Consider the following 21177-nt stretch of genomic DNA (forward strand, 5'->3'; position numbering starts at 1 on the left):
CGTTCTCCAGCATGGCATCTTGTATAGTGTCACATGATAACATTTTGATGCTTTGACATCTAGAAGATCAGAGATCTTTTTCTGAACATGCCACTTAATTTATCACTCCATCCTGTAAATAGAAAGTGACCAATTTAAGAGACACCTATTTTGAGCGGTCACTACAATTACCTATCGGCTGACACCATTATAAATCTGTTGTCTTGGATCAGAAGAGCCATTCTAGACCCAGCAGGTTATTCGTAGGCCATTTAATAGATTTAGGGCCGCACACAAGTGTTTAGCGATACAGTAACATAAATTGTATTAAAGTGACTTTAACAGCATGACCGCCACTGTCCTGCATCACCAGATTCAGACTTTGTTGGTGAAGTGGGGGTGATAAATGCAGCCATGTGTCTAAAGGCCACCACCAAAAATTGAAGGAATTACTACACACAATAATGCCTCCAAATCCCACATAGAGTCATAGGCACTCCCAAAATGGGGATTAACTCCACCGTTACCCGACTCGTAATCTGGCAGTAAATCCATCAGATTGTATGATATTATTGGTAAACAAGTTAAGCCGCATTTCCATCAGCAAAGAGATGTATACTTACATGAAGAAGTGAGATGTTACAAAATACAAACCAAAAAGAAGCCAACATGATGGCTGAAACAATGCAGAAGCTTGCCATTAGCCGACTTTATTCCTAGAGGCTTCTGTGAGCAGACATAAATAATGCAAAATGGGACCCTCCAACATAGTTGATTAACTCTTAGGAGAGCGGCTACAATAGTGACATTAACAATAAACAATAGTAGTTTGTGTTGTGGTAAAAATGTAGAAAAAAATACTTCCGCTCTCCTTGGTAATTCATTCCAAACATGCCTGCGATGTATTGCTTACAGACAAATAACATTAGTAATAGATCTAAGTACAAAGAGCATGGTCGTGGATGTTCTAGGATTATTGAAGCAAGGCAGAGGTACGCTAAGGTGGGTAGGTTATTTTCAATAGGCAGGGGTGGGGTAGGGTGGGTGGGCAGGGGTTGAGCAGGGAAGATGTGGGTAGAGTGGGATGGGGCGAGTTAGGGGTGGATTGGGGTAGGAGGGGAATGTGGGAGTTGAAAGCGTTATGGCATAGAAGAGTGTGGTAGGGTGGTGATGGGGTGTGTGACTGTAGAGAGAGAGGTGGGGATGATGAAAGGTTGGTGTGGGTAGTGAAGACACACCCACAAATGCTCACACTAAACAAAACTTCAACCCGCTAGGGAAAAAAGGCCAAGAGATTCTTGCAAGGATAACAAGTTTTAATCACACAACAAATAGGTATGTATAACGCTCACCTGGTATCCACGGGGATGTCACTCAGCCTGTTCTGACCTCTTACGACCTCGAACCTTTCCCTGGAGGCTATTCGACTGGAGACTGGGCCTGAAACACATGATTGGTAGAGTTTAACACCCTATTGTCTCTGTGTGCTTGAACCCCTTCTTCCCTGGGGTCCAACCCTTCCCTTTGATCCACAGCTCACTCTTGGATAGTGTGCTCTCCGTCCTGCTTTCAGCGCAGGGGCGCGTTGATTGATGCAGGCTCGTTGCTGCCTAGTTACTTCACTGGCAAGAGTCCGACAGGTAAGTATAATGAGTCTTTTGAACAGTTCTCTAACTTCGTTCCTTTACTTCCTTAGATGAAGGCCGGCGTCCGGGGATGGCGGCGTGCTGCTGAGATGAGTAGCGCTGAAGGTGAGTGAAAGTGCGATGCGCGATGCACCCCTTTCGTATTTGCATTGAACTGAGTTATCTTTCTGTGTCTTTTAGGTGCTGCGACGTTTTCAGCGTGGATGCCGGTTATGAAGAACAAATGCGGTGGGTAAGCGTGGTATGCAGCGCCTCTAGATGTTTCTACGCTAACCTGGAGTGTCTTTTTCCTCTTGCAGATGGATGAGAAGTTCCGGAGACAGAGTTCCCCCAGAGCGGCTGGGATTCAGGTAAGCGTTTGAAGCTCGTACAGTATTTAAAAATAAGTGAAGATGTGCAGAATGCTTACTAATGCCTTTTTTCTGTTCTGTTCCCTTTTCCTTAGGAAGCGGCGTGCCGGGATGGGAATGACACCACCGAAGATGCCCGCAGAACAGAAGGACCGATGAATGATGGGCAGAAGCGCCGCAAGGTAAGGCTGTTCCTAACAGTGTTCTTGTTCTTGCAGGAGCTGAGCGCAGAAGAAAGATGCAGGCCTACTGGAGACCGATCCGAACACGGCGAGTGTCACGCTGCAGGTGCAGAAAACGCAAAGCATGTTTCTCAGCCTGGGTGTGGTTTAAATAGTCTCTGGGTATTCCAGGTGTCTCTGGGCTGAACCACACCCACAAGACTAGACCGCACATGCAGTTCTGGGAACTGAAATATGTGGGGGCATACATCTTGTCTCCATCAATGCACTACAAGTCCAATCCCCAATGTTATCCTATGGGAGTGAGTCTGGTGCCACAAGCGCCAAGTCTGACTCCAAGTGGGTCTTTGGAGGGATGGAGAGGCCTTTGAGGGCCACGTAGGTGATCGTGGCCTGGCTCCAGCCTGAGGTCTTGGAGGGCTGGGGACATGAGGGGCAGGAATCATGACAGCACTCCCCCCCAAGGTCCCTCTCAAAGTGGCTCTTCTGTCTGGTCCTGGTTTGGTTGGATGGTTTTGATGAAATCGTCTGAGCAAGCGAGGTGCATGGATGTACTCACAAGGCTCCCATGTCCTGTCTTGTGGACCATACCCCTTCCAATCTACTAAGATGTATAATTTGATTCTGACGTACTTTGAATCAAGGATGTCCTTGTCTTCGAATTCTGGCTCCCCGGCGACTACTACTGGCTGCGGTGGCATTGCTACCTGGGTCCCAGGTTGAACAGGTTTAAGGAGAGACACGTGGAACACAGGATGAATCTGCATGTTTGACGGCAAAGCTAGTCTGACCGCCACAGGATTTATCGCAGAGTTGACGTGAATGGACCCAGGTATCTTGGACGGAAAGTTTGGGCTCCTTTAATGGACACGTGTTTAGACGCCAGCCAGACTGTCTCCCACTTGGTAGTTGGGGGCCTTTGCTCAGTGTTGATCAGCAAACTTCTTTTGGCGATTCTTCGCTTGAAGTAGGTGTTCAGCTGCCCTTTTGAAGGTTTGAGAAATGGTCGTGTGCAAGGTTTTGACTGCTGGCATTTCCAGGGTTGTAGGAACGTCCAACTCAGAAGTACGTGGATGCCTGCCATACATGGTATAAAAGGGTTTCTGCCCAGTGCTGGTGTGTAGGGAATTATTATAAGCATATTCAGCTATCCATAATAGGTCGAACCAGCTTTCTTCAGCTTGGTCTAACATGCAACGCAGATACTGCTCGAGCGTCTGATTTGTCCTCTCAGTTTGACCATCTGTTTGGTGATGGTGACTGGTGGATAGCCGGATGTCGATCTGGGCCAAAGAGCAGCATTTTCTCCAGAAGTTAGATACGAATTGAGTACCTCGGTCTGAGACCGAAACTGAAGGAAACCCATGGAGCCGTATGATGCCTTCAAGAAATACCTTTGCCAGAGTGGAAGCAGTTGGGAGCCCCTTAAGAGGAATGAAATGTGCCATTTTTGAAAATAGGTCCACTACCACAAGAATAGTGTTAAACCCTTGACTGGGTGGTAAGTCAGTAATAAAATCGAGGGACAACGTGTGCCAGGGTGCTGGTGGGATTTCCAATGGTTGTAATAGCCCAGCCATTTTCTGCTTGGATGACTTGTTTTGAGCACACACTCCACAAGATAGGATGAATTGGATAATGTCTTTACGCCACGTGGGCCACCAATAATTTAGTTTTACCTTGGCTAGGGTTTTAGCGATTCTGGAGTGCCCCTCGATCAAGGAATCATGATAACCGGACATGACTTGTTCTCGTAGTTCTTGGTTTGGTAAGAATAAACGATTCCTGAAGAAGGGCAACTGATCTTTTATCATGTAATGTTCTCCTTGTGCACTCCATGCTTGTAATTGCTCCGGACTCATCAGGTTTTGGATTTCTTCATGTAATTCTTTCTGAGTTATGGTTGCTGTGATTCCTAGGAGCTTGTCACTCAGGATGATTGCTATTGGGCCAGGGGTCTGATACCCTTGCTCTTCCACCCCCATACGGGAAAGGGCATCAGCCTTCCCGTTTTTCACTCCTGGTCGAAATGTAATCACGTAGTCATATTCAGCAAAAAAGAGCCCAATGTAGTTGTCGTGAGGATTGGGCCTTTGCCGTTTTTAGGTACTGGAGGTTCCGGTGTTCAGTTATTACAGTGATTGTGTGTCTGGCGCCCAAGAGGTAGTGCCGCCATGCCTTAAAGGCTTACTTAATGGCCAGAAGATCTTTGTCTGTGATAGCGTAATTGAGTTCAGGGGGTGTGAATTTACGTGACCAGAAGGCAACAGGGTGTAACTGGCCCGTTTCGGGGCCCTTTTGTGAGAGGACGGCTCCCATAGCCATGCTTGAGGCGTCCGTTTCTACCAGGTATGGGAGATCAGGGCCAGGGTGGCGTAAGATTGGGGCAGATGTGAATCTTGCTTTGAGTTCATGGAAAGCCTCCTCGGCTTCTGTTGTCCACTGGAACTTTTTGTTGCTTTTCCTTAGTAATGACGTGATGGGATACACGATTTGCAAAAATCCTGGGATGAACCGGCGGTAGAAGTATGCAAAACCCAGCATACTTTGAACCCCCTTGAATGAATTCGGGGATGGCCAGTTCAGGATAGCATCTACCTTGTGTACATCCATTCGGATTCCATTCGGGCTGAGAAGAAAGCCCAGGAATTCCACCTCGGAGATGTGGAATGAGCACTTTTCGAGCTTGGCGTAGAGCTGGTGTTGACAGAGTTTCTCCAATACGATCGTACGTGTTTAACGTGGTCCTGCCTTGATGCGGAATATACTAGGATATCGTTGATGTACACTAGAGCACAGACATCAATCAATTCCCGTCGGACATCATTCAAGAAGTATTGAAATGCAGCAGGCGCGTTGCAGAGGCCAAAGGGCATTACTTGATATTCGTACAAGCCGTATTTGGTGCAAAAAGCAGTTTTCCATTCGTCCCCCTTTTTTAGGTGAACAAGGTGATATGCCCCCCTCAGGTCTAGTTTTGTGTAGATTTGGGCATCTTTGACTTGATCAAGCAATTCAGGGATCAGTGGCAGGGGGTAGCGATTTTTTTACGGTAATCTGGTTCAGTGCGCGATAGTCGATGCACGTTCTCAAGTCCCCCTCCTTTTTTGGTATGAAGAATAGAGGACTGGCTGCTGGAGACTTCAAGGGACGGATGAACCCGTTGGCCAGGTATTGGTCAAGATAGGCCTTCAGGTGTTGGTTTTCTGGTTCTGTGAGTGCGTAAATTCGCCCACAAGGGATTTGTGCGCCGGGTATCAGGTAGATTTGGCAATCGTATGGTCTATGCGGTGGCAGGGTATCAGCCTGTTCTTTCTGAAAGACATCTTGAAAGTCCTGGTATTCACTTGGTAGGGTGCCGATTGCCACAGTCGCAAGCATGGAGGTTCTGGTCTCTATTGGTTGTTTCTCTTGGCGATAACATGTGTGGGCGCAAGTCTCAGGAAAGGTCAATTCTTTTGCTCACCAATCGATTCGAGGATTGTGAGCTACCAACCATGGCATTCCCAAAATCATCCGGAACTGTGGTGCCTTAATGAGGTCGAAAACGATAGATTCTTGGTGTCCATCCTGGCACAGAAGGGTTAAAGCTGCAGTGTGTTGAGATAATGGACCAGAAGCTATTTCTGTGCCGTCGACAGTGGTAACAGCGTCAGTGGTTGATTTAGGGCGTAACTGAAGCCCTATCTTTGGCACAAGATCCTGGTCGATGTAATTCCCAACGGCTCCACTGTCTATGTACGTTCTTACTGCGTGCATCTGAGATGGTTGTTGGTGATTGATCAAGACCACAGATAGTGCAAAATGGGAGGTCTGTAGTTCACTTTCTTCGCTCAACAAGTGGACCCCTACACTTGCAGGGCTGGGGAGTTTTCCGATTCCTTGATGGTATCTTCCTTGTCCGTGGCCCCTAACGTCCTCCTCGGTGGCTTCACAGGGCTCTCTTTAAGGAAATTACCTCACCTTCCACATAACTGCTGCTGTCTCCTTTTATCCCTTTCCACTTTAGTCAAGGGGGATCTGACCCCCCACCCCCGATTTGCATTGGTTCTCCTGAACCTTCTGTCGTTCGGGCAGTATTGTCCTTTGAACGCACATACATAGGGCGCGGGTCTGGTCTGGTTGGAGCTGCTCTTCGGTCCTGCAACCTATGATCCAGTTGAACAACAAGGTCAATGAATTCTGAGCAGTCTTTCGGGGGGTTCACTATTTGTGCGAGAACATCCTTGAGCTCCCCCTGCAGCCTCAGATGAAATAACGTGGTTCTCTTCTCCACTGGCCATTCTGCTTCAACTACGAGTCTATTGAACGTGGCTATCTATGTTAATAGGTCTTGATTCCTTGGAGTAGGGACAGAAATTTGTTGTCTAATGCCTGCCCATGAGTACGACGAGTGAACAGCTTTTCCATTTCCTGCCGAAAGCCCCTGAAGTCATGCAGCAAAGGATCGTCTTGGGCCACAAAGGGTACAGACCAGTCTGCGGCGCTACCACTCAGGTAGGATAGCACAAAAGCGACCAGAGATTGGTCATTCGGAAAGGCCCCTGGCCTACAAAGGAAGTGCAGGCGGCACTGGTTCATGAACGTTGCAAACCTCTTGGGATCCCCTGTAAATCGTTCGGGCGGGGCCAAAGGAACTGCCCCAGGAAGGGTTATCTGAACGGGATGGGCTGATGGCACTGGCATCGAGGGCACGCTTCCCGGCAATGGTGCATGCCCTGCTTGTGACTGGAGAAGTTGCCGGCTTAAATCATCAATGCGTTCTTTGGCTACTATCAGCTCTCTCCTCAGGGTGTTGGTCTCCTGCCTGGCTGCATGTACTTCGGAACGTAGCTGCCCCAACATGTGGGCTAACTGGACGGTTTCTGACGTTTCAATGACGCCCAGGTGGATTTTGATGTGAGGCTTTGCGTTCTGTAACGCTCACCTGGTATCCACGGGGATGGGGGACGTCACTCAGCCTGTTCTGACCTCTTACGACCTCTAACCCTTCCCTGGAGGCTATTAGACTGGAGACTGGGCCTGAAACACAGGATTGGTAGAGTTTAACTCCCTATTGTCTCTGTGGGCTTGAACCCCTTCTTCCCCGGGGTCCAACCCTTCCCTTTGATCCACAGCTCACCTTGTTTTCTTGGATAGTGTGCTCTCCGTCCTGCTTTCAGCGCGGAGGCGCGTTGATTGATGCGGGCTCGTTGCCGCCTAGTTAATTCACTGGCAAGAGTCCGACAGGTAAGTATAATGAGTCTTTTGAACAGTTCTCTAACTTCGTTCCTTTCCTTCCTTAGATGATGGCCGGCGTCCGGGGATGGCGGCGTGCTGCTGAGATGAGCATCGCTGAAGGTGAGTGAGAGCGCGATGCACCCCTTTCGTATTTGCATTGAACTGAGTTCTTTTTCTGTGTCTTTTGTGCTGTGACGTTTTCAGCATGGATGCCAGTTATGAAGAACAAATGCCGTGGGTAAGCACGGTATGCAGCGCCTCTAGATGTTTCCACGCTAACCTGGAGTGTCTTTTCCCTCTTGCAGATGGATGAGAAGTTCCGGAGACAGAGTTCACCCAGAGCAGCTGGGATTCAGGTAAGCGTTTGAAGCTCGTACAGTATTTAAAAATAAGCGAAGATTTGCAGAATGCTTACTAATGCCTTTTTTCTGTTCTTTTCCCTTTTCCTTAGGAAGCAGTGTCCCGGGCAGGGAATGACACCGCCGAAGATGCCCGCAGAACAGAAGGAGTGATGAATGATGGGCAGAAGCGCCGCAAGGTAAGGCTATTCCTAACAGTGTTCTTGTTCTTGCAGGAGCTGAGCGCAGAAGAAAGATGTAGGCCTACTGGAGACCGATCCGAACACGGTGAGTGTCACGCTGCAGGTGCAGAAAACGCAAAGCATGTTTCTCAGCCTGGGTGTGGCTTAAATAGTCTCTGGGTATCCCAGGTGTCTCTGGGCTGAACCACACCCAAAAGACTAGACCGCACATGCAGTTCTGGGAACTGAAATATGTGGGGGTATCCATCTTATCCCCATCAATGCACTACAAGTCCTATCCCCAATGTTATCCTATGGGAGTGAGGGAGTCTGGTGCCACAAGCGCCAAGTCTAACTCCAAGTGGGTCTTTGGAGGGATGGAGAGGCCCTTGAGGGCCATGTAGGTGATCGTGGCCTGGCTCCAGCCTGACGTCTTGGAGGGCTGGGGACATGAGGGGCAGGAATCATGACAGTATGCCAGCAAAGAGTTCTGCTTCTCAAGAATGTTCTGCCGAACAATGGTACAAGCAGAATGTTACAAGGAACCAAATCATCATCAGTGATGAAAACATATACAGTAAAAACCTGCATGGCTGGTTGGTGAGGCCCTATACATGGTCACCCCGCTCAATAGGAGGTGCCATGCCATTGGCCTCAACTCCGTCTGTTCATCTTCCATCACATGGGGTATGCTGGGTTTTTCATCTCCAGGGAACCAAGGTCGATTTCGCAATTAGTTACTATGTAAGACAATGCAATGCAATGTATCAGTATGGCGTGCACCTGGGAGCCTCTGGGACTGGCACAGGGGGAGGCTTAAGATCGAGCTGACCCATACATTATTCACTCATTTGGTATCGCACTATCCACACCCAAGGAATCCACCCTCTCTTTGAACTATAATTTGTTCCACCCTGTACTGTGCATTACAAATCTTGTCATTATGAAATAAGGTGGAATGATTGTGTTGTTTTAGATCTTTTATGACCAGTAGGTTTATGGTTGTGGGTTTTGGGACACCTACTATCGTGGAATTCAGAGGTCTTGGACTGGGACAGTTGCGGGTGTCATAACTCATGGTGGGCTGGGTCGGGGGTAAGAGGCCTGCTTCGATCTGGCTGCGATAAACATGCACTGTGAGGCGCCTGGTACTATCTCGCAGCCTTGCAGAGCATGTTCCTTCTTTGGATAACAGGTATTAGCAACAGTTGAGGAAGAAAGGAAAGTTTCGCTGTGAGCTAACAGCATCGATCTGTATCGTCAGCGCTTGGGCCTGTTCAGGATCCTTCGTTGGGGTCTGTGTTTACCGAGCAACCACGATGGGCCGAATGTTTCTACCATAGCTATGAGAATGGTGCCTACTTATATGCCTGCACTAAGTCCAAGCATCTATATTTCGCATAATATTGTGTCCGTGCAGGGTTCCTAAGCACACCCCCTGCCCTCTGGCACAGGACATGTGTATTTATGGGATGCACCTTACTCTAAAGCACCTAGGAGGGTGGGAGAGGTTCATTTCATTCCCAACAGTAGTGAGGGATGTGTGAGCGTTGGTGGGGTAGTGAGGCAGGGTGGTGTGAGTAGTTAGGGGTGAGGAAGCATGAGTGCCGGTAGTGACGGGTGAGGAAGGGTAATGAGGTGTGAGGAATGGTGAGTGGTCGTAGTGTAGGGTGAGGAAGGGTTATTAGAGGTAGAGATGAGGGATGTGAAAGAGTGGTTGGGAGGAGGTAGAGAGGGGTGTGGAAGGGTGGGTGGGAGTTCAGCATGGTGAGCAACGTATAGACCAATGATGAATCGTTGGTATGTGGTGCACAAGGGATGAGGAAAGATGAGTAGAGTAGGATAGTGGGTGGGGATTGGAAGAGGTAAGGAAGGTTTGGATGGCATGTAGAAGGGCTGAGGAATGATTGTCAGATGGGGTAGAGAGTGTTGAAGAAGTGTGGGTGGGAGAGAGGTGTGAGGTGGGGGCAGAGTGGTGAGGGTGAGTGGCTAGGGGCTGAGGGGTGTATAAAGGTGGGTATGGCTAGAGGGCTGAGGAAGGGTGGGGACACAGTGAGGAAGGGTTGGGGAGGGGTAGAGGGGTGAGAAAGGGTGGGTGGGAAAAGAATGGGTAATGAAGGGTGGGTGATAGAGGGTAGAGGGGAAAGGAAGGGTGGATGGGGAAGGGATGGCTCTAGAGTGGGGTGGGTCAGAGTAGGGGTATTACCTAGAGTGGTGTGGGAGGTGGGGTGGAGTGGAATGGTGGTTTGCAGTGTGTTGAGTGGTGTAAAGGGAAGGTGTGGTGTTGTAGAGTGGGGAGGATGCTTAGTTGGGATTTGGAGGTGGAGTAAAGGTGTAATGGGGGTGTGAAGTGGTGTGGAGCTGAGTTGGTAGGTGTGCAGTTGCAGTGTGGAGAAGTGTGGAGTGGGGGTGTCAAGTGGTGGATAGGTGGTGGTTTGGAGTGGTGGGCTGGTGTGGAGTGTGGCAGTGTGAAGGGGTGGTATAGTGGTGTGATTTCTTGGTGCTGTGAAGTGCAGGATGGGGTGGAGTGATAGTGAGTTGAAAATTGTGCGGAGTGGAGTTAAGGTGATATAGCAGACAGGGAGACAACGAAAAAGAAAAGAAGAGCAGGCCACAAGCCTCTGCGAGCACTGGACCATTCTGTAATATTCCTGGAAGTGGGAGGGTGTTCAGAGCTTGAGGTGTTGGCTGAACCTAGCAATTTGCATACAATTTAAAAGCATTCTGGGAACATGACCACGACTGTAACATTTTTATATATATTTGTGAAAGTGTCTTTGTTCGGGGTTGGCTCCAGCCCCATAACAGTTGGCGGGCTGAAATGTTGGCCCGAGGTAGGCATACCAGTCTGGGGTGTACTGGCGATAATGAAATCTGACCACTGTTGGTAATGTACCAAAGGCTAAAGCTACCAAAGTAAAATACTCAGTTGTGTAGTACCTGGACAGTACTCCCAATGGACTACCTCCATGCGCCGCCAAACCAGATCTAAGCACTGCAATGCTCTGAAAAAGGCTGTTCCTTTCTTACTAAATGGTAGGCTGGCTTCCTCCAACTCTTCTGCCTCAAGCAGTACTGTAAACAGACATCCTACTTCTGTAGGACACAAAATCCCCCTAGCTACCTTGCAAGCAATAAAAGAGGCTGTTGACCCATCTTCCCCTGTCCATCTGCCCCTCCATATTTGCGCCTGGTGTTTTTTTCTCTCATTTCCATGCCTACCTTACGTTCTAAAAAATAAATCAATTTTTTTAAAAACACTACAAAAACCGGTTCCTTTTGTAACCACCTTTCACAGTTAAAAAATAGCAGTAAAATAAAGAATCTTATAGACTCCATACTATACATTGCTCAATAAATTAGATGGACGCAATAAGATTCTATCACCCTAACTTCAAAAGCCCTCCCGGTACTTATTACATTAGCACGTCCATAACACTAACAGCGCTATATGTTCAAAATAAGATCCACCTATTTCAATGACGTCAGTGGGCAGCGTAGCCAAACGTACACAATGATCAGCAACGCCATAAAGTTACAATACGCAGAACAAGGAACTTCAACACAAACATCCACAACAAACGCAAAACGTTAGCTTCCTGCAGAGTGATGGTGCCGGCACGCCACGCTCCGTTTGTTTTCGTTTGGCCAAGAGACCAATCAGGGTGCAGGGGGAGGGTTGGGAGGCGGGATTGGGCTGGGGAAGGAGGAAGGAGACTGGAGCACGGAGCGCGCAAAAACGCCATTTTTAAACACTTTTACAGTGTTTGAAATAGTTGGAGGGGGCTCTGGGGTAAACTCACCTTGGCCAGCTTCCTGCATAATGATGGTGCCGGCGAGGATGCCAAACTCCATTAGTTTGTTTTCGTTTGGTCAAGAGACCAATCGGGGTGCAGGGAGAGGGTTGGGAGGCGGGATTGGGCTGGGGAAGGAGGGGGAAGGAGGAAGGAGACTGGAGCACCGAGCGCGCAAAAACGCCATTTTTAAACACTTTTACAGTGTTTGAAATAGTTGGAGGGGCATCTGGGGCAAGGCTCTGTGGCAAACTTACCTTGGCCAGCTTCCTGCAGAGTGATGGTGCTGGCGAGTTGAACGAAGCATTCAATGTAGAAGCCCATCATTGTCATTAAGGTACTCCATTATTATACCATTACTAAAACCAAACAAACCAGACACTGATTGCGGGTCATACAGGCCCCTGTCGTTGCTCAATCGGGCTGGGAAAATACTCACCGCCCTACTTATCAATAGGCTTAAAACAGTAATAGCAGAGCTTATAACCCCGGATCAGACAGGATATGTGCCAGATAGGAACATTACGTGGAACTACAAAGGTTACACCACATTATTGACCACACTAAAGATGGCATGAACCAATACACAGTGGTCTCATTGGACGCGGTCAAGGCATTCAATTCGGTTAGGTGGACCTGGCTGCTGGCAACATTAAGGAGATTTGGCATGGGGCCCAGTTATATTAAATGGGTATGGTTGCTGTACAGCAGGGTGGTTACCAGAGTCAAGACGGGCAGACAGATTTCAGAACAGTGGGTACTAGAAAATGGCAGGAGACAAGGTTGCCCATGGTCCCCCATTCTGTTTATGCTAGCCCTCGAACCATTAGCAGTATATCTCCGGAAAGAGTACACAGAGGCAGGCATAGACACGCACGGGAGGCAGAAATTGATTTCTATATATACTGATGACATGCTTCTATATATACAACATCCAGAGACCAATTTACAATATATACTTGAAATATTCGAACGATATGTCGAACTCTCGGGTATCACGATTAACAAACAGGCATATGTGCTGGCAAAACGCAGATGGGCTGGAAAGCACACTGAGGACCGGAGGTAAGGATGTGGTGGATTGATCTCCAAAAATGGACGCACGTCCGTGTGGCAAGAGGTGGCCCGCATGGGCCAGAGGGAAGTAAACACGAATCATGGAGATCACTGCTTCAAGAGCTGTTAGCTTCTGCGCAAGCCGGACCGCAGGCCCCAGGCGGAAGAACCTGTTCAGTTACCCACTGTGGAGGTGGAAAGAAAGCCATAAATACCCAGTACAACTTAACTGCAGCATGGATGCACAAGACGGCACAGGTGGGGTAGGTTGGCAAGCGGGAGGAACGAGTTGGGAGGGGAGAGGTTTAAGGGTCATGCAGACTTAAATATTTGTCCATCGATATGAAGATACATGTGAATGTCTGTAAGTTATACAATAAAAATACATTTTTTAAAAAGAATACCTTGCCGGTTACGATGCCATCCAGAGAGTCTGCTTCCTAATGCCCCCTTCTCTTAAGCCAATGAGTAAAAGTCACGTGTTCCAGAAGCATGTAATCCTAAAGAAGATGTGTGTAATACTACCAACTGAATGTCTTAAGGATCTCGTTATTAGGCTGGGCTTATCTGAATTAAAATACCTTTCTCAATGCAATAAATGTCACGTTTATGTGTCTGCACATGTGTATTTCCTATGCAGGACATATTTCATCAGTGCCAAGAGGCCGCCAAAATGGCAGAACGTTAATTATAAAAGACCTTTTCATGTTGCATGACATGTAAAAAATAATAAGGTGCTTGTACTTGAGTGTTTGTTTTCATTTTAAGGAATGTTTTGGAGGATTTTTTTAATATGAATGCATAATGAGAAATTTTCAAAAGATAGTCATTATTGCTACAGTGGAGTATATCTGCAGTTTGAATGTGCCCATCTTTCAACACATATTTTGTTTTCTTTTCCTGAATACAGACTGCAATGGACCAGCTGCACATGCACTTTACGCAGGCAATTCACAACACTGTATTCCAAGTAGTACTTGGGTATGTGGAGCTCTGTGCAGGAAACACAGACACCAAATTTCAGAAGCTGCAGTACAAGGACCTCTGCACAGTATGTGGAAACCTTCTTTTATTGTAACAATTGCAGTGGCCATCCAGTGATAAAGTCGCCTGGGAAATGGTCACCAGGGGGCGACATTTCTCCAGATTTGTACTTCCATGAAAATCAAGCACTTTCCCCGAATATTCTAGTTGGAATAATAATTAATACTCATCCTAGACTATTTGGGGGATGCTTTTCTGGGTGCAGGGAAAATAAACCGCCTACCCTGTGACTTTTTCCAAGGGGACATGTTCACATAGAACCTTTTATTGGCATGCTCTTTGATTTTGGCTCATAGTTATCACTTGTACTCTTGATTTGCCCTATTGAAGGTATTGGGATTGTTGTGTGTGTGTGGTTGTCCCTTTTTCATTTGCGGCCTTTCATGCCATTGATAGAAATCACTATTTTGTATTCTCTTAAGGCTTTAAAGTGAATAGGCCACAGAAGTGGGTATCTGCTAATATGTTTAACCACTCTGAAAATTAAATAATCTGTCTCAAGCAAAATACAGGAGAAATTGCTCAGTGTGGTGGAATGGAAAACGAGAATTTGGAAAGCCAACCATTTTGACTTTAGCATTGGTATGAAATTACTGTTTTTTTGTGAATGATGGGTGAAGGTGCAGATAACTGAAAGCAAGGCAATGCGCCTGCTGGGGATGCTGGCATCATGCAGGTACCTAGTTCCACATGCATGGCTGCACATGCACCTAATACAGGAGTGGTTAGCAAAACAATGGTCTTAGGCAAGCAGTCAGTGGGACGATCTAGTGGTTGTGAATCCCTTTCACAATCCACCAGTTCAAGCAATACTAACTACAGCCGCCTCACTCTCCGGATGGGGAGCCGTTCACCACACAGGTCATGTCCAGTGTACGGACACCACAGCCCAAAACCACATCAACCTCCTAGAACTTCTGGCAGTTCTCAAGGCTCTGCAGGCCTTTCAGCAGCATCTAGTAGGTCAGACAGCACAAGTCCTGATGAACAGCACCACTATCATGTTTTACATAAACAAGCAAGGAGGCACACACTCTCCAAGCCTGTCCAGACTATCCCCAAAAATGTGGAAGCAGGCACTCAAGCGGAACATGTTCCTAGTCTCACAACACGTTCCAGGGCAACCCAGTGCTCTAGCAGACACTCTAAGTAGAAACTCTCAACCAGAGGAACACAAGTGGCAAATAAACAGAAATATTCTAGTTGAAATGTTCTCCCATTGGGGTTATCCTACCTTAGACTTGTTCGCCACAAGCCAAAACGCACAGTGCCCAGACTTCGCATCGAGGTTTCCCCAACCAGGATCCAAGGGAAGCCCCCTGTGGATGAGTTGGTCAGGGAAATTTGCTTACGCTTTTCCACCAACACCACTCCTGAGAAGCATAGTGCACAAGATGCAACAGGAACAAGTCACTCGAATCACTCCAATGTGGGCAAGATGACGTTGGTGTCCACATCTGCTCAAACTGGCGATGTGCAAACCAATCACACTTTTGTGCACCTCCAACATGCTGTCCCAACACGAGGTGACAACGCTCCACCCATATCCACAGTCTATGAACTTGGTAGCCTGGCTCCTGAAGTCATAGCGTTTGGTCACATAAACCTTCCGCAAAGGTGTATAGTTATCCTAAAGGAGGCACGGAAACCCAACACCAGACACTATTACTTCAACAAGAGGAAGAGGTTTGCGGTATAGTGCAGATCACAATCCTTAAATCCAATTGAATGTTCACCATCCAACATTCGACACTACATGCTAGTGAAGGCACTCCCCTGTATGCTCACACCAGAAAAAATACAACCCGCTACGGAAGAAGGCCCAAGATGCGCTTGCATAACCTGGGTATCACTGGTCAGGCTCTGGCGTGGCTGACTTCTTTCCTCTCCAACCGACCCTCCCAGGTCCAACTTGGGTCCTTCCTCTCCGACATCTCTTTCTCAACCTGTGGTGTCCCCCAGGGATCTAACCTCTCTTCCTGGCTGTTCAACCAATACCTGGCACTCCTTGCCCACCGTATCGCTGCTCTCTGTCCCAACTTTCAGTGCTATGTGGATGATACCCAGCTCATTTTCAGGCTACCCTTGGCCTCCTCCTCTCCTTCCCTCATCTCTGTCTGTCTGCCATCCAGGAGTGGTGCGCTACCAACAAACCTCTGCCTTATTGCCAGTAAGACTGAGATTCTACTCATCGGCACACCCACTCCCTCCTTCCCTGCAGCTCTCTGGCCGCCCTCTCTTGGCCCTCTTCCTGCTCCCACCTGCAAGGCTAAAAACCTCGGAGTCATCTTCGACTCTGCACTCTCCTTCTCCCCTCACATCATCTCTGACGTCTCTCTAAGAAGTCAAACTACCAGCTACACCTCCTCAGAGGTATTCTTTCTTTCCTCTCCTTCCCCCAGAAGCTCACTGTCTCCAGAGCTCTGGTCCTCTCTAAGCTGGACTACTCTATCTAAATCTGCCTGCCTCTACTTTCCGCCCTCTGCAACTTATGCAGAACAGGACTTCGAAACTTGTCCTTGGCCTCAAGCCCAGGGACCGTATCTCTCCAGGACTGAAATCTCTGCACTGGCTCCCAGTGGCTGCAAGGATTAAGTTCAAAACCCTCTGCATTGTTCACAAGGCCTTCTGGGGCCGCAATACCTTCAACTCTCTCTTCCTAAATATGTTCCTTCTCGAACTCTTTGCTCATCCGCCTCCAACTCCCTCAGGGTCAGTCGCTTCTCCAAGCAACGAGTTGGTGGCAGATCACTCTCTTCGGCAGGGGCCTCTCTCTGGAACAGCCTTCCTGCCTCCCTGAAACTCGAGGAGAACCATGTCAGGTTCCGGAAGCACCTCAAAACCTTCCTCTTTGCTTCTGCTTTCTCTCCCCCTCTCCCCTGCTAAGCTCCCTACTGTAAACTACACTGGTTACCTGGCTACCCTTTCTGATCTCTGGCCCAGACCTCGTCAATTGCCCACCTGGACTGCCCCCCTGGCAACCCTGCACCGGGGGACTGTTTTCTGTACCCCTTCAGTCCCCCTACCAGCACTTACGCCTGCACTTCCCTGCACTTGCCACTAGCTGGCCGTTATTTATCTTATTTATTCCACTTTCCCATGTACTGCACTTTTCCCTCTCCTTTCCCCCCTTCCCATGCACTTGCGCGATCTGAATGACACCTGGCCTAGTAGGATCGTTGTCTGTCCCCCTTGTTCCCCCCCTTGCCTCGTCGCGCCTTGAAACACTTGTGTATAGGCGCGTTATAAATGCCATATCACATCACATCATATCATATCATATCACAAAGGTAACAAGTGTTTATTTCTACGAATAGAAAAAATATCAACAAAGGACTACTACGCGAGAACGCTCTGAACTCTGGGAGCATGTGCAGAACCTTATAACTGCAAACAGCGTCACACAGGACTTCATTCTATATAGTACAATTCTACCATACCAATTGGATGGGCACTACACATATTGGGTCTGCTCCATATGGATATATGTGATAACTGCGCCGCCTGTAATGCTGACGATGGAAATGTTGACTCCCATTTTGGCGCGGCGCAGTGATAAGATAGACCGCTTTGCCTGCATCCCCCGGCCTGCATTGCCCTACCTGCCCCCGCCCTGACTTAACCTTTACAGCGGCACACTTCTGTGTGTGCCGTCGACTCCCCACTATCCCTGCAGCGTAATTTCCTCCCACTTACGCTTACTAAATAACATTCCTAATGAATATCCTACCCACAGGTGCAGACTGACTTCAAAGCTTTTTGCAGATTCTAGAGGCTGTCTGCTAGCTCCAGGTAAATTCCTTCATTGTGATCTTTGTGTCAGAAGTACATACTTTATGCACTGCCTGTGCTGTACCTTGATCAAGCCCTAGCCCACTGACCTCTGTTCTGTTTTTCCTGATGGCAAACAATGAGGTGTTTGAGAAATAACCATTTCAAATTTGTATTTCCATCATGTCTCCCACTAAGTCAGGCTTCAAGCTGGGTCGGGTGCTTAGGACTACAATACTGAAAATTGTCTTTCCTGTCACTCAGTATACCCCACGGCCATGTGTGAGTGTCTGGCCAAGGCATTCTTACCCTTAAGTATGAAAACCAGTGCTTGAACCCCCATGATAGTTTGCCTGCCTGGAGGCTCACAGAACTCTCAGAATCGTAACGACGCTCTAGAGTATCAGTGAAAGACAAAAAGCAGAGAAAGCGATAAAGGTCTTTGAGTAAATCTTGCTCTTCTCACCCTGCACTGCTTCCCTCAAAGCCAGTGTCAGTGGAGCCAACGGTATGGATCAAACCCCCAGTGTCTTTGCTCCAGTGCTGTCTCCACTAGCTAGGCCTTGATGTTCCTGCACTGCTTATCTCTGTTCCTGGAGCCACAACTTGTGTGGTGACCTGGAGACAAACGCACATTCAGGTGTAGGTTTGAGTGCTACTTGGTGGAGGAGGGTGAGGACATATCATTTGCACTAGTTTGCTTTGGAGGCCGTGGGGTTTGTTCTATGGGAGGAATTTGGGCATTGAAGCAACCACTCATGTTAGTTTGATAGAAGCCTTCCTAGATACCTTCCTACGTACCTGTCGGGGGCCAAAGGCAGTTGCCAAATATCCCTGTCCCACTCCTGGTAGATTATTTTCTGGTCCCTTTAACTTACTCAGGAGTGCCTTGTAGTCCAAGCCTCCATTGCGGGTGCCTCAGTGATACCTCCTGATCGAGAATCAGAAAAGCTGGATCCATGGGGGAGGAAAGTGTTTGTTCAGGTGGTTTGCCCCTCCGAATTATTGCCATCAAGCGATGAGGATAGCAACAGTGTTTTGTATTCTGTCAACCACCAGAAGGACACATCCCCTTTGACTTGGTCTTTCCTTCTGCGTGCTCTTCCATTTTTAGATCCCCTCACACAAGCCCCTCCTTGTTTTACCATGACATCTCCAGAACGGCCATTAATAAAGGTGATCTCTTAGCATTTTCTGAAGGAATTGAGTGTACTTTATCTGGTCTCGGATGTCGAGAAAGGCTTGTTCTAATACATCCCTCATCTTTGAAATCCATCCTGATGCAGTCCGCTCAGAATTTTCTTTTCACTCAGCCAGAACATGACTCCAAGGCTGGCTTTATGAAAAGCCCTAAGCATCGACATGCGCCGGAATAATATATATGACCAAGCAATGAGTTGTTCCGAAACGTCTTTTTTTTGCTGCTGCTTCCCCTGACGCTTTTGGGGAGTGCGACTCCAATATGCCTGCAAGTCATTAGTCACTTGAAGCTTTTTTGTTATTTTTCAAAATATCTCTACTCTTCAAGGCCTGTAGGAAATGCCTCTGCTGTATCAAACGGATCTGAGCTATTACTGCTCCCCTACACCAGAGTGTCTAGTCCTTCAAGCAGCCACCGGAAGGGTAATGGCTATGGCTTTTCCAACAGCTCCTCCTGACAGGGAAACGAAAACCTAGATGCTTTAGAGCACTCCGTTTTTGCCTCTTTTAGTCTTGAGTTAAGGGCTCTAAATACTTCCATCTACCCTTGCTAGGCAATCAAACATGCTGTGGGAGACTGCTTAGCTAGCTGGAAAACATTTGCACCCACATTCACAGGTATCTTTTTCATAACTGGCCCAAGTTGCAAGGGACACTAAACACTGTGTTCTAGAAGTGGACCTCAATTCCATTCACTGTGTTTGTTGCATGTCCAGTCTGTTTGGAAGCAGGGTAGATAAAAGCCTTAACAAAAATAAAGACTCAAGCCAAGCAGCAAACCCCCTAGGCCTTTCCTCTTCTTTTTCATCATCATCTTCCTTTAGGGGCAGATACAAACAGTATTATTTCCCACCAAAATGTAGCGACTGAGCACAGCAATGGCAGCATCAGCAGCTGTAACCTCACAAGGAAGGTTTCCTCAGAGATGGAGAAGATCTCATAAAACTGGCTGGCACGGTGGCATCCACAGTGCCATCCAGTTCAACAGCACCAAAACCACTTACATTTTTCCCATCACATTGCACGTGTCTCTTCTAAGGGCAGGGCTCTACTCTTCAGGAAAGCTTGGTAGAAAAATCCATCAGATAAGTGGGAGTTTAGATTCTGGACCAGGGTTAATGAGTCGCTATTCTTTCCAGTGCCTGTCAAAATCCCCCTATTTTGCCTCCTGTTTCAAGAAATACCTAAACTGTTGTTGCAGGTAGCAGGAGAGTGTGTAACATCAGAGGAAGTCTGGAAACACTGCTATTCCACTACCTTCTTATTCCAAAGAAGGGTGGCGGTCTGGGGACCATTTTATATCTAAGAAATCTTAAACATTTTTTTTTTAAATGCACCGCCGGATGGACCGATTCATAATAGTCACCCTCTCACAGGTCCTCCAGGCTTGGGATTTGCATGGTTGTTATGGATTATTAGACCTGCAGAATGCCTACTTTTATATCCCTTTCCAACCTAAACATCGAAAGTACCTTTGTTTTTTGGTAGGAAGCACTACCAGTTTGCAGTACCCCCATTTCTGCATCACTTCGCCCCTGGAGTATTCACAGACGGAAGTGGTGGTGTGTCATCTACACAGGCAGAAGGTGCACGTCTGTCCCTACCTTAACGTACCCTGCTCCACCAAAAGTTTTTCATCAGCCTAAAGAAATCCTTTCTGATGCCTCCAACCACATACAGTTTATAGGAGCTTTCCTGGATACGAAAAGAGGCATGGTGAACACACCCGCAGAGAGCGTCAAACATTCACACTATGGTTGCACCTTTTTCTACTAAATAGGGAATTCTTGGCTGGGGTTTCTTGAGGATTGTGGATCTCTTGATGTTATGTATTTTTAAAGTTCCTGAAGCAAGACTGTGCATTCGATCACTGATGTTCACCCTGGTCACAAATGCATCCCTAATAGGATGGGGAGTTCATCTGCAGGACCTTTCAGTGAACAATCTGTGGAAAGGCCTGGAGATGTCCTTCCACATCAACTTGCTGCATTTTATGGCAGTTCATCTAGCAACACAATTGTTTTTCCTATTAGAAATTCAACTGTTAGGTCCTCGCAGGCAACACCACCACCATGCACTCTTCTGTGCCTCCTCCCTCCAGAACAGTGGCATTGCGGGCAGGAGTCTCTTAAAAAACGGTTGAATACCACTGCTCTAGAAGATAGTCTATATATAATTGAGGAACAGACATGCATACAAATACAAGCATTTAGTCCTACACAACTCCCTCTGAATCTGCAAACTCCTTTCCTGTTTCCCCTACCACTTACATCACCCTTGCTAAGGTTATTGTTTCCAGCAGACTATTGTCTGTTGACCCCCGCCAGGGCACATTACGCCCAGAACCACAATTCTATGCTTTGAAAGGTCTGTGCTGGTGAAATGTCTATGCTGGTGATTTGGCTCAGAACAAAA

At 47.6% G+C, this 21177-nt stretch overlaps 1 protein-coding gene across 2 annotated transcripts in view; it reads left to right on the forward strand.

The window, feature by feature from the left end:
- The window catches only part of VPS50 (VPS50 subunit of EARP/GARPII complex), a 2190829-nt gene that overhangs the window by 859773 nt on the left and 1309879 nt on the right, over positions 1-21177 (forward strand). For both annotated transcript variants that reach the window (XM_069648466.1, XM_069648467.1), the window contains one exon: positions 13658-13798. In XM_069648466.1, coding sequence (XP_069504567.1) covers positions 13658-13798 — 141 coding nt within the window. The remainder of the gene's footprint in view (positions 1-13657; positions 13799-21177) is intronic.

The sequence above is a fragment of the Ambystoma mexicanum genome, chromosome 2q (assembly GCF_040938575.1).
Source record: "Ambystoma mexicanum isolate Mex_15411 chromosome 2q, UKY_AmexF1_1, whole genome shotgun sequence".
NCBI lineage: Eukaryota > Metazoa > Chordata > Amphibia > Caudata > Ambystomatidae > Ambystoma > Ambystoma mexicanum.